We start from the raw sequence: 13,923 nt of genomic DNA on the forward strand, positions 1-13,923 counted from the left end.
CTAATTTCAGCCCAAAACTACCGACCATACGGCCCACATTAGTGAGTACCGAGTACATGACTGGGTCAGTAACCAGCTACCGCATTAAAAATGCCACGGCGAACAGCGACGAAGCAACGCGTAATATTAATAGGGATATCTTCTGCGAAATTTAAATTTGGACCGAAGTATTCCCAAATTTGAACAGATGACTTCCGAAAACACAGGAAGGAGAGTTGACGGCAATAAGAACACGAGGAAGGAAATCAATCTTGCCGACAAGGCCAAATTTCGTGCCATTTGCTTTGCACCAGCGGCTCAGTTGCTCACACCGTCAGTCACACACACCTTATCAAAAGGGCACCACCAATACAAAAGTTGCCAATGTGAAACGCCCACGCCGTCATGGTGTGATCTGTCCTGAGTTATCTTTTTAGAACCTTTTTTTATATTTTAAAATTTAAAACTAAATCACTCCGACACCTATTTTTATATCATGTACCTTTTAGCAACGCTGGCACACCATATGGGGTGACTTAGAAATAAGCGTTAGATTGATTTACTGGCTGGTTGGATCCATGGACTTTTAAATTTTTTTAAGTCCCTTATTACGTCGAATGTTTAGAAATTAATTAGAAGTATTAAATATAGACCAATAACAAAGCTAATTGCATAAATAAAAGTTATTTCATTAGACAAATTTTGTAAGCCTAATTAATCCACGATTAGCAAATTTACTGTAGCATCACATTCGTTAATTATGAACTAATTAGGCTCAATAGATTCGTCTTGCAAAATAGTCCAGAATATGAGATGGGTTTTATTAATAATCTATATTTAATAATTTTAATTAGTATCCAAATATTCGATGTGACAGAAACTTTAAAAAAAGTTTGAAAACAACACCCCCTAGTTTTAAAATTAAAAGATGAGAAGGTTCAAATAATAATAATAAATTGTCCAGAGTACGGGGCCATGAATTGGACAATCCGGTAAGATATGATTTAGGTACAGCAAGAGAGTGACAGACAAGGTCAAGCGGAGAACATACCATTCTGGTGCACAGCAAAGCAAATCTTCTCAATGCTCAATGATCCTAGAATTTTGTTCTGTATATGAAATTACGCGGAATTTACACATCAAGACTATCAATTCCAGCTCAGTACACAGGGGCAAGCTTTATCCCAAAAAATACTCCAAACATTTCGGGTTGGAGCAGTTAGGTAGATGGTAGATTCTACAGATTGACAGCCAAAGGATCAATCCTTCCAGCTAGCTCATTGGTGCATCAGAGTATCTGTCATCGTACCGGTTGCCTATGAAAACAAGAATGTAAGATTCCCTTGAACAGTAGCAAATGTCTCTGACAAAATGGATGCCCAACAAAAAGAAGATAAGTTACTCATCATTACTTGTATTGAAGGTGGCAAGCGGAGATCCAGCGGTTGTGAAGTATGAAGCGAGATCTATATTCAGGTCGTCATACAAGCTCAGGAATGGATGATTCTGAGTACCAAAGACAGCGTAGAGGGAGGACGCAACAAGATCAGTGAACTAGCCATGTGCAAATGATGCCTTGAAAAGATCAGATAGTGTGGATAAGAATTTTCACTTACTAGTAAGATTTGTGCAGATGATCTATCAGAAGCCTTCTTCTGGATACTGAAAATCCACAGAACAGGCAGATCAAATGTATTAGCCATATTTATTTATTATTTTTCCCTTTATAAAACTTACTAGCCTTCTTAGCTTTGAAAAGGCCATATGAATATGAAGGCATCAAACCTATTTGGATCACATGTAAGAGTAACATACCGCACAATAAGATGATTTAGTTAGGTGCAATTCCACCATGCAATCATGCATCAGTGGGTCTTTATAATCTGCACACCTAGGGGGTGTTTGGTTCCCTGGATCAGTCCTAAGACATGCTCACTGCATGCAAAATTCCAGTGTTTGGTTTCTAGTGTGACTCTGACTGGATGGGCCAGTCCCTGTGCATGCAAAAGTGAGGTGTAGGCATGGCCCTACAAACGAATTCAGAATCTGTTTCTTGCTGGCTTGGCTGGCGAGAGCACGAAATTACTGACATGCGCTTGCTCCAAAGCCATTTTGTGGCCTTTACACATGCAGCAAACCAAAATAAACTCCTTAGAAGGCCTGGTTAAGCAAAAGCAAGTAACCAAACATGCCAATCTTGAGCATCTAAGACTATCTGGGCCATCTCCACTGATGCGAGCCAGGCTAAATGCCACATAGGGAACCAAACACACCCCAAAGGGATCTCTTGCAGTCACCCTTTCCCTCAATTTTGCATGTAAAATGTATAGAGCAGGCACCAACTTGGGATATTGGAAGCACATAACCGTATACTAAAACTTAAAACAAATTGCTAGTACTGCAAATGTAACTTCCATGAGAAAAAGAAGATAGGAGAAATCATCAAAGAAGTACAATTACCATGCAGAGATGAATGAGCAGAATTCCCCTGAAAACTGGTCTGATGGAGCAGAAGGTGGTGGGTGGTCGACAACAGCTTCAAGCAGCTCATAAAAGCTTTCACGGGGAGGATATGGAAATTCACCAGTGGCCAATTCTAGCATAACAAGGCCCAAGCTCCAGATATCACTCATGTAACCATGTTTTTGCCCACTGATTCTTTCTGGCTGTCAAGAAGAGAAATTCCCATTGGTTCAATGAGACAAACAGAAATGGATAGCATTCATGCAATAATCGGAGATACATTTAATACTACCTCTGTTTTTTTTAATTTGATGTTGTTGACTTTTAAACCTATGTCTGGCCATTCGTCTTATTTAAAAAGTTTACATAACTAGTAATTATTTTTTGTGACATGCATTACCATTTAAGGTACTTTATGCATGACTTGTAATTTTGCATACTTGCACAAAAAGATTGAATAAGACGAGTAGTTAAACGTAGATCCAAAAGTCAATCACATCAAAATAAAAAAATGATGTAGACATGTAGTAACATAAAACTTTCACGCACCGCCATGTAGTTATATGTCCCAGTAAATGTATCTCGTTGTGCAGAGGAACTAGCAATGATGGCACTAACACCAAAGTCTGATATTTTTACTTCGCCCATATGGTTTATTAATATATTTGATGGCTTCAGATCTCGGTGTATGATGCGCTTCTCATGATGTAAGTACATCAGTCCTCTTAACACCTGCGCAAGAAAAATCTGCCTTTTTTATTATAAGGTCCACATGCTGCTAAAGTAACATTCTCAAAGCAAAGATTGTGGGGTAGCTTCTACAACATGTCACTGGCCTGCTTACAGATTGCAGCAAGGTAGGGCTCTGGAATGGTTTTAACTGTCTTCAGGAAATCTGAGAGAGAGCCACCATCCATATACTCCAAAACAATTGAAATAACGCCATTGACATAAAAACACTGACAACACGCAACAATATATTGGCACTGTGTTGACAAGCTAATTTTCAATTCCTGCGCAATCTGTCTGCGTATAGCCTCCTGGATATTGAGTTGTATAACCTGTAAACAGACAGTAGTATATCAATGGAGGTAAAGATCCTTTGCAAGTGTTAGGCAGAAGACCACATGAAAAGAGTACTGGACTCACATGAAGTTACACCTACTAGGAACATTAAAGAGATTTTAGTTAAAAATCTCAGTGGGGAGTGGACGAAATTATAAAAATCAAACCATGTTACTTTCATATAATACCTTCAGCGCAAAAAACTGGCCAGTCCATTTGTGGCGAACTAACTGCACGATTCCACTACTACCTTTCCCGATAACTTTGATTGCATCTAGGTCATCAAGACTCAACTGATTATGATCCAATGGCTCCACAGGAGGAACCTACAACAATTTTAGCATGTCAATATAGAGAAGGTGAGGACACAAAAGAGACGAACATAGCTACTAAATGAATTGAGAGTATAAAAGGTAATAATGGTATTAAAGAAAATTCTATCACTATGAGTAAATGAGCACCAGGAACAGAGATACCAGATGCAGCATATATGCTTTCAGTAATTTATTGTGCAAATACCAACAGCCAGTACTTAGGTCAGTCTCAATGCATAATTTATGGCATAGTTAACAAGACTGCAAACTAGGTAACCGAGCCAAATGAGTTTTATAGGGATGAAACTCCTCTCTCATTTCATGAAACTCCCTCATTTAATGACTCTGTCAAGCCAGTAATTTTATTGATGTGACATCTTATTTAATGTGCATTACACCCTCATAAAACATGCATTGAGACTGGCCTTATGATGATGACATCCCACATGAAAAACACTATAATATTCCGCTCGTCGACACAATGAAAGTAAAAGGGAGACACGAGACACAGTATTGAATGCTGTTTCCCTAAAATGCTGCCCTAGTAAGATCACAATGGACTAGAAATGGCAATTAAACTATTTCAGGACTCTCTACTACCATATCAAAAATGCCTTGTAATTAGTACTAATTACTTGTACATTTTAATGTATAAAATTAGCATAAGCATCTGCCATATCACCAAACAGCACCCTGATTACCAGACACATGGTACTTCGATTCAGATTATAACCAGAGCACAAACCAAAAAATTGACTCGTGTGAATCCAGGAACGGCACCAGCCAAGACGAATTCACGCCCCGATTTGTATCCTCATCGTCGCATCAACAAAAAACCCAAGAGAGGATCCAACCACGGAGAGATCAGCCCCACGATTGTCGAACGTGATACAACATTTTTTCCGCTGGCGCTTTCGCTTTACCTCCCCTTCCTCGCTCTGCGAGACGATGCGGAGGCCGTCCTTGTTGACGAGCAGATCGCCGTCCTTGAACGTCCCGCTCTGCGTCCTGCACACAAGAAACCCCCCCAAACCACCACCCCGGCGGCCAGAAATCAGCACAGGCACCAAACCCAACCACGAGCGCAAGCGGGGGAGAGGGTAACGGGAGATCACAGGAATTTGCCGATGGTTGACTCGTGCGAGGGGAGCGCCAGCTTCCCCGGCTTCCGAGTCTTCTCCATCGCAAGTCGGCGGCGGCGGGCGCTGCAAGCTCGCTCGCTCGCGGCGGTGGGGATGGCCGGAGGAGACGCGAAATGGAGAGGAGGCGACGGAGCGAGTTGAACACTATGGGCTACGACTACTCGACTAGTCTCCTTTGCCTTTTTGATGGAATTTTTTTTTTACTTCTTTTCTTTTTTTTCTCTCTCTCTATCTAAGATGTGTTTGAAGATTATTCTAATCTGAATCCGAAATGGGTAGATGAATTGGATCTTACTCACGTTTGTGCGTGTTTTGGTCAATGTCTTGAAAGATACATTTAGGTTGGATTCGTTTGGTGATAAAAGATAAAAAAATATCTGGTTTTTATAGTTATTTAATGGTATAAATGCTAAAATTAATTAGTATATTCCCTCTAGAAAAGTGAGATACATTATTTTAAAAAACATATCATTTTATAATTCTGAAATTTTGCAGGTAAAAGCTAAAGAATACTCTGAAAATAACATGAAGAACATAATCATAGTCTGTATCACATTGCGATGTACAGTTGTACAACCAAAACATTGACAACACACAATTGTATGATTTTTCGTTTGATTATTATCTCTCCGCATATTAAAGTTGCTACAGTTCGTTTTCGTTCTGTTGATTTTTCATTCTGCAGTCAAATAGTCGTATATCTAACCAACGGCGTAGCCAGGGATGGTCCAGGTGGGCCCGTGACCGTCTCGGATTTCACTAATCGATTAATTATTATAAATTGTAGTATTTCACTAATCGCTAAGCCATGTTCGAATCAAAAAGCCAAGAGTCTAGACAAACCATATTTTCTGAATTTATTAGGTGACCATGACTTATTTTCCTGTAAATGCTTATAGTGTTCTTTTCTTTTGTTTATTTCTTAGCAAATACACATATATATTTATTCCAACAGCCAGCAAATTGCAATTCTATATATTAATTAAACAAACAGAATTGTTGCTTTCTGCGAATTTCTTCAGTCTTCGTGCATGTTGAAAATTATGCACTTTTTATATTGTCATCATTTGAAGAAGTAATATTTATAGTCAACGGATACCTATTTATTTAGTATATTTTGGTTAGAACTATATATGCAACTATAGAAAAAGTAAGTCATGCACCCTTTGTTTTGCTCTAGCTCCGGGGCTGCCTAAGGATGCGGACCACTCGTCGATCACTGCCTAACCTCTGGAGTCCCATGTTTTATACGTGATACCAACTTGTATGGCAGGATTACCTAAGGAAAAATTCCTGGCTACACCACTATATCTAACAAACTAGTATTATATAATAAGGAATATAGCTCCAGTGATAATAAACCATATTACCATACTCCCTTCATATTATATGGATCATATTATAAGATAAGAACCTCTATTGTATTTTGGTTGAGATCCACGTAATCATTCCGTTCACACATAGATTAAATGTTTGTGCGTATCTATCTAATTGGTTTATATGCGATTTGTAAATTTCTCTGCCTCTCTTAATATGGATGATTAAGTATGTCATGAAAGAGTTTTCTCCATGGTCTAAACCCAAATCGATGATCAAATTGGGATGATGAGAATATTATTTAATCAAATAAAATAGAGAAATATGGCGGAAACTATGTTCAGTTGTCACACACTGAATGATATAAATATTATTTGAAATGAGCCAGTTTTACTAGAGCTTTAAAATAATGGGTTGTTTTCCGCATTAGTCTAATTTTAACATTTTATAGTAAATTATTTATCTTTCGGTAAAACAGACCACGAAAATTACTTGCGGAATAGACTGGGGTGTAGCAAAATAGCGATGCTAGTGCACTAACAATTCGGCGATGGAAACAGCTTAGGGCTAGAATCCAAATGGCTTTTGCAACCACCGGCTACAGGACGGCTTACTACCGTGCCAACGAGGTAAATTGTGATAGCTCTGTATCCTGCCAATACCCAATGGCTGCGCCATCCAATTTGGCGGCAAAAGACGGCGATAGATTAGATGTGTAATGTATATTCGCGGGGCACTGTCTCTCCATATTTTTTTTATTTGTTTATATGACACCGTTGACTTTTGATTATACGTTTGATTGTTCGTCTTATTTAAAATTTATATCTAAATATGTAAAATTATAAAGCATACCTAAAGTTCATATAATAATAAATCATATTATAATAAAATAATTAATAATTATATAATTTTTTAATAAAACGAAATATCAAATATGGAACGAAAAGTCAATGGCGTCGTGTAAAAAAATATGGACAGAGTATTTAGTAGCAGGAATTCACATGGAAACCAGCTTCAGGAACCAAAAGTGATAAAGAGAAACCTACAATCATCCCGTGAACAATAAAAATCCAAGAGGTGCGGGTGCCACGAACATGTCATGCCATGCCTTGGATAAGCTTAATTTTTAATGCAATTTGGCATGCTGTGTCAACCATTTTTTTTCTCTCTAGGACATGATCCTACGGGGAGACGTTATTCGTAGAATTCCAAACTTCCAAGGAATCTAAATTTGAGTGTTTAAATATTATGATGATTATCTTTTCTCACATGAAGTGCATATATATTCGCAGTAGATTTTGCTTTGAACATGTTTCAACACATGAGTTTTTGAAGTTGATTATGTAACTTTTCATCGTATTTTATTTTTCAGCATTGACTTTTTAGATCGCTATAAACACGTATATATAAATTTTGCTAATAAATTATTTTTTTATAAATATATACGTTCCTTTTTTTTCTTTAAAAAGCCAACAAATAACCCACCCCTTTCAGTACTAATTGACAATGACAAGCCGAGAAACTGCGAACGAATGACCTCACCGCAAGAGCGTCACCGAGAGGTAACAATAAAACATCGCGAATGCAGAAGCATCTTACAGCTAGCGGAGCGGCGAAAACGACGGCGAAGCACATCGCCTCCGGGTCCGGGACCTCGCCGGCAGTTTCCAGCGGCGAAAGCGACGGCGCCGGAGGGAGGGAGCTTCTCGCCGCCCCGCGGGGCCGCCATTGACCTCTCCGTCGTCGACGAGCGGCCGGACTCGACGGCGAGGTCGAGATGTATGGCCAGACGTGTGAGCCTGACACGCTGGTGCTTCTTGTGCAGGACCGGAGACTTGAACGTCAAATCTGTCTCACGTCAACAGCTCGAGGACAAGATATGCCGTTCTTTCAAGACCACCGCTGGGCTCATGACACACTGATGACGTTTACGGCTCCTCTCGAAAAAAGCTAATTATTTAGTGGCATGACAAAAAATAATTTATAAAAAATATATATGTTAATAATCATAAAGACAAGACTGAAAAAATAAATGTGATAAAATACCCTAAATTTAACAATAAATTTGATGTTAAAAATTAAATTTTGGGTTATAAGAAACGAGAAGATGAAGTTGAAGAATTTTACACGATTTTCACCACATTCAGTAGGAATAAATTGTAATAAAATCCTTTAAAAATCTTTCTGTTCCAAGGTAGGCCTCGGTCTCTGCTCGGCTGAATATTTGCATGAGTTATTTCTGTAATGTTTTCAGAAATACAATTTATTCAAAAACTTTCTGTATCATTGACCACTAGTTCTAATATATCTGTTAGATTTATAATATGTAATTATTTAGCTTATCCCTGTAAGCAAGTAGAACATCCATCATTGTTCATCATCAGCCCATTGTTTGTTTCTAAATGGCACTAGCAAAAAACCGAAGATGCAACGAATGTACAAAAAGGTAGACAGAGGATCCAAATCCAGGCAGGATGGGGCCAAAGAAATGTACATTCCTGGTGTTGCAACTTGCAGCGTTGCTGCTGTTAAAGATTGGTTAGTTTCAACAGGCAACATGTCGTTACAAGATCAACAGGTTGCAAAGGCAAGGTCAGGTCCTAGGAAGCTAATAATTATGGATGACAGAAACTACCAGCAATCAGTGCAAGGTAAGGCGTCTCCTATCGTCATGGGGAGCAGCGGCCGGCCGGAAAGGGAACCTTGCAAATTTGATCTTAAGAACCGCGGAGTCAGGTTTCTTCTCATCGAAGTGGTATTCTGCGAAATCAATAATCTAAAAATTTCAGATTATGGAATCAAGAAATTCAGCTTTAAAGTTGATTCCTGCTACCCTTAGGTTTGTTTGTGTATGAAACATAAGAGAACTGTATGGCATGTTGTCTTAATAGCTACAGCTTTTGAAGGAAGATAGGGTTAGTGCATGAAAGTCTGAAATACTACTGAAGAAGGAAAATAACAGACTATGGATAGTATGCATTGATAAGTCACCATTCAATTATATGCATAATTTAGCATGATTATAATCTGATCCTAGCAAATTCTCGACTCTATGATATATGAAGGCTGTCAAGTGAGAAAAGGCATCGAGTCAATAACACCGGAATAACCTTGGAGAGCCTCCATAGCAGTTAGTGCACATTTTGCATCACTGAACTCCACAAAGCATAGAACATAAGCCTTGTCACCACTCTGCAACCACCAGTAGGAAAAAAGAGTTGAATTAAATTCAAACTAGCACTAATAAAATCAGAAGTAGCATACCAGTGATGAATGGAATAGGAATTTGTGATACAAAACAGGGATAAGCCACTGACTGTCCATTACCACAGAAAATAAGGTAATGACTATGGCAAGGATGGTGGCAAAAGTTAACAGCCCTACTTAAGTTGTCCCGTGGAAAAAGATAGTCACAAAAGTATGGGAAACTTGTCATCAGATATGCTCAATATGTGGAAGTCAATGTAACTGCTATTATTCTTACCCACTTAAATCTACAAATAATCTAATGATGCTTCTATTGCAATTAAATTAATGTGTTTTCATGCAATGGCTGGAAAGATATATCGCATTCTGTAATATATGTACTGTTAACGTACCGTCAGTTCAAGATGTGAATAAAAATACACATGCACAGACTCATGGGTATTGAAAAGGAGAACCATCAAACAAAAAATTTCAAGTGAGAATAAAACTGATGCGTTGAAAAAGAAAGTGCATCATACGTGTCTGGGCTCCTTGTGCACTAGTCTGATATCCTTGAAGCCAACAAAAGGACGGAACAAATCTTCCATAGGAAGTTAAGGCTTGCAAAAAGAAACTAACAGGATAGAAAAATATAAATGTGAAGCATAAGAACACTAAGTAGGAAGGATACGGGCCACTTCTCTCCTTGTGCAATCAGTAGGGAGACAATCAACAAAGAGAATATTGGATTCATCTTCTCTTGGTCCATCAAGGTTCAAAAGGGCTCTGGGATGCTCAACCTCTGGAATACTAGCAGTTTGTCCTAGAGAAGAACTTCTCCTTACTAAAACTGGGTCTTCCAAAGGACTAGCTCCCTGAGCTGTAGTTCCAGCAGTCAGTCCACCAAGACCAGCCAAAGCAGGATGACTCACTCCTGCTGGACCATCCAAACCATAAGGTCTTGGCAGTAATGGTACCTGTAGACCAAATCAATGTGTTGTGTAACAACGTGATGGTACTCTTATATTATGAACAAACCCACTAAAAGTTAAGTTGTATTACATCATGTCTATGTATATCTGATGTCCCATGTAGAGCAGACATTCTTGAAGCATAATAAGAGCCCTCAGGTGGAAGATGCCTAGCAAGATCTTGTGGATCTGCAAACAAATAATATTTACACTTCTAAAATAGAAGGCCTGAGTTTTCAATGCCATTATTATCATCAGAACAAATAAGAAAAGGAAAAAAAGAAAGCAAAACAAAATGTATGTCCTATTAAGTGGCACAAAATTAAATATATGAAAATCACTCCCTTCTATATTCAACTTCGCCAAGTTTAACTCTGTCTAGATAGTAGATAGTTATTTGTTATTATTATATACTCCCTCCACTTTTCTTATTTGACACCGGTGATTTTCTTTATCTATATTTGACCATTCGTCTTATTCAAAAAATTTACATATTTATTACTCCCTCCGTATTTTAACAGATGACACTGTTGACTTTTGATGCACGTTTAACCATTCGTCTTGTTAAAAAATTTTGTACAACTATGTGAAAATATGAGTTATAATTAAATATATTTAATAAAACTAATCACAAAAAAATGATAATCATGGAAGTTTTTTTTAATACGACGAATAGTCAAACGTGTGCCAAAAAGTCAACGACGTCATCTATTATAATACGGAGGGAGTAATTATTTTGTTGTCATTTGATTTATTACAAAAGACACTTTAAACGCGACTTATAATTTTGCATAATGAATAAAAAATTGAATAAAATGGATGGTCAAACATAAATCCAAAAGTCAACGGTGTTAAATAAAAAAAATGAAGAGAGTACTTTTTAACAACACATCAACAATTTATTCAACCCACTCCAAGTGCAAAAGGAGATCCACTATCGCCACCGTACTGTTCCTGAAGAGTTAAGACTATGCATCACTACCAGACATTTCGTGTTTCCTCAAATCATCAAAAGTTGTCAACTGCTCATATATGGAAAGAAGTGTCTTCATATCCATAAATGGAGTTCCTTCGTACAATAGTTCAATTCAACGATGACGATTTCTGTGGATGAATTAAACACCACATGAATTAAATCCCAATTCAGTGAATCTTACTCAATAGGTCCAACCCTTTTATTGCACCTTATATTTCCATAAACCATGGAGAACATTCAGAATAGCATGATGGTCAGTTGGAAACTGGAACACTGGGAAAGGTAATAGCAAGATGGTCAGTTGGAAACTGGAACACTGGGAAAGGTATCTTTTATTCACTAAAATTACTTAACACCAAGTCACCAAATTCACAAGGCACAAGCCTCCCATCATGGTACTACCCAAGCTGTAGTTGATGCCAAAAGTCTATGATTTGTTTAGCTCAGCATAAGCAGTTAAGCACAGCCATTTGCATCCAGCAGGATTATATCCAGTGCGTGATTCCTTAGCAGTCACACACAATTACTTACAGCCCCATCTTTTTTCTTCTAATTATGTTTATAAGCAAAAAATTAAATTTCCAGTCTTAAATTTAGAGTAGATATTGGAGTTTTTTCATCGTAGTTTATTTTTCATCATTGGCTTTTAGATCGCTAAAAACGCGTATATAAAATTTTTATTCATAAAATATTTTTTATTTGTAAATATGTCATTTGGTTTCTTCGCTGAATAAGCCAAACAATCACCCCCTTGCAAATGGTGATGGTATATGTTCAACCCAACCATTCACCAACTAAGCAGTCAGAAACTAAGTGCTAGTTTGGTCGGGGATTCTAATGACATTAGAGCTCACAACAGATTAGTACCAACTGAAGGGATTACATTCAACTATGCAATGCCAGTCATAAACTATGTGACATATTCTGCATTCCCCTTTGTATGGTACAGATTAGTACCAAGGCATCGCACCAAACTGACTAGAAAGTACGGAATACTATCTAAGCCGGCCAAAATTGAGCCCTGCACGAACTGAGCCTACGGATCAAAAGCAGTAACAGCAGGAAACCCAGCAGCAGCAGACCACCACCAACAGTTCCCGATTCATTCGACGATCCGTCCACCCCGACGACTCAAGACGGCCACAAGAACCACGCGGGAGAGACCCCCGGTCGGTTTGGGTCGGAGAGGGCGTGCGGCGATCAAAAACGTACCTCTTCCGAGAGAGGTGGGAGGGTCGTAAGCGCGGTAGGGGTCAGCCATGGACGGCGGCGAGCGTGGACCACGGGCGGCTCGGCCGGCGGCGAGTCGCCGTGAGCGGAATTGGTGCGGCCTTTGGCCCTTGCGCGACCTGAGAGAGTTGAGCTCGGCGAATTCGAGCCCTTTTTTTGCTCGTGGTTGGGCCGCTTGGGCTATTTCGAGAAAGCCCACAACGCACGGCCCAGTTTTAGTTTGTTGGGGGACTGTTAACTGCAAACGGCACCAAAAGAGTGTACACGAACATAAAGCATTTTCGCAAAGGTAGCGGCATTTTTATTTCAGAAAGGGAGGATAAATTTGGTTTATAGATTAACCTTGGAAACTTTTAGGCCTTATTTATAAATGTGGGAAATTTAAAGGTGAATAAAATTCACGCAGTCCAGCCTTAAGGCGGGTAAGATTCAAAAACAGATACAGAACTATATAATACATTTTTTCATACAATTATGGCCGCCTTCGGCAATGGGACATAAATTAACTTATGCTCTGGCATGAAAAATGTAATAATAGATTAGTACATGATTAATTAATTATTAAAAAAAATATAAAATAAATTAATATGATTTTTTAAAACAACTTTCCTATAAAAACTTTTAAAAAAATACACTGTTTAGTAGTTTGAAATCGTGCACGCGGAAAACGAGTGGGCTTAGTTAACTAACTGGTCTGCCGAATACGGCCTATAATGTTTATCAAAAAGATGTTTATAAAGTGTCGTAAGTTTTCATGTATACACAACTTTCAAGAATATTCCCTTTATTTTACGATGTAAGGCTTAATCTTACCTAAATATATATATGAAGGTACATAAACTAGTATTCTGCTGCGTACTTAGTAGCAGTAAACTTTATAGTGGAATAAGGAAAATCAAACAAAAATAATTTGCCCGTTTCAGACTATGTTATAACATTTAAAATATGTTTCATAATATACTTATTTTCATGACAATAAAATTAACACTCAATCTTTTCACTTATAATTATAACCCAAAATTTAAATTTTTAACTTTAAATTTAGAGTCGATTTTAAGGTTTTTTCGCCGTAGATTATTTTTTAGTATTAGCATTTAGATTGCTGAGATAAAAATATGTATATAAACCTTTTATTTATAAATTATTTTTAGTTTACGTGTATACCGTTTAGTTTTTTCTATACGTACAAAAGGAAATAAATTATCCAAATTAAAAAAATGAACTAGAGAATCTGAAACGGAAAGTTGGAACAGTACAAGGTATATAACTCGCGTTCCTTC

At 38.0% G+C, this 13,923-nt stretch overlaps 2 protein-coding genes across 3 annotated transcripts; both read right to left on the reverse strand.

Annotated features, from left to right (window-relative positions):
• Nucleotides 1-893: 893 nt before the first annotated feature.
• Nucleotides 894-5,181, reverse strand: LOC102719023 (mitogen-activated protein kinase kinase 2). Of its 2 annotated transcripts, XM_006656574.3 has the most exons (9): nt 4,937-5,181; nt 4,745-4,829; nt 3,696-3,833; nt 3,279-3,503; nt 2,992-3,174; nt 2,440-2,645; nt 1,596-1,641; nt 1,392-1,485; nt 894-1,295 (listed from the first exon to the last, which is right to left on the reverse strand). In XM_006656574.3, exons 1-9 carry the CDS (start codon nt 5,002-5,004, stop codon nt 1,252-1,254), a joined length of 1,089 nt encoding a protein of 362 aa, XP_006656637.1. In that variant the 5' UTR covers nt 5,005-5,181; the 3' UTR covers nt 894-1,251. The 2 variants fall into 2 exon arrangements, with proteins under 2 accessions (XP_006656637.1, XP_015694425.1); XM_015838939.2 differs by lacking the exons at nt 4,745-4,829; nt 4,937-5,181 and adding an exon at nt 4,523-4,736.
• Nucleotides 5,182-8,606: 3,425 nt separating this feature from the next.
• LOC102719305 (RNA-binding protein 2-like) lies at nt 8,607-12,754 on the reverse strand. The gene is made up of 6 exons (XM_006656575.3): nt 12,626-12,754; nt 10,529-10,626; nt 10,158-10,443; nt 10,006-10,067; nt 9,391-9,472; nt 8,607-9,040 (listed from the first exon to the last, which is right to left on the reverse strand). The coding sequence occupies exons 1-6, from the start codon at nt 12,672-12,674 to the stop codon at nt 8,922-8,924; spliced, it is 696 nt and encodes a 231-aa protein (XP_006656638.1). The 5' UTR covers nt 12,675-12,754; the 3' UTR covers nt 8,607-8,921.
• Nucleotides 12,755-13,923: the final 1,169 nt, after the last annotated feature.

This window comes from Oryza brachyantha, chromosome 6, assembly GCF_000231095.2.
Source record: "Oryza brachyantha chromosome 6, ObraRS2, whole genome shotgun sequence".
Lineage (NCBI taxonomy): Eukaryota > Viridiplantae > Streptophyta > Magnoliopsida > Poales > Poaceae > Oryza > Oryza brachyantha.

Coding starts and splice junctions, on each gene's coding strand:
- LOC102719023 (XM_006656574.3), bottom strand. CDS start 5,004: ATGGAGAAGACTCGGAAGCCGGGGAAGCTGGCGCTCCCCTCGCACGAG. Junction 3,175..3,278: donor TTGCTGCAATCTGTAAGCAG/GCCAGTGACATG, acceptor TTTCTTGCGCAG/GTGTTAAGAGGACTGATGTA. Junction 1,642..2,439: donor TGCTCATTCATCTCTGCATG/GTAATTGTACTT, acceptor GTGGATTTTCAG/TATCCAGAAGAAGGCTTCTG.
- LOC102719305 (XM_006656575.3), bottom strand. CDS start 12,674: ATGGCTGACCCCTACCGCGCTTACGACCCTCCCACCTCTCTCGGAAGA. Junction 10,627..12,625: donor TCCCACCTCTCTCGGAAGAG/GTACGTTTTTGA, acceptor ATTTGTTTGCAG/ATCCACAAGATCTTGCTAGG. Junction 9,473..10,005: donor TGCACAAGGAGCCCAGACAC/GTATGATGCACT, acceptor TGGTGGTTGCAG/AGTGGTGACAAGGCTTATGT.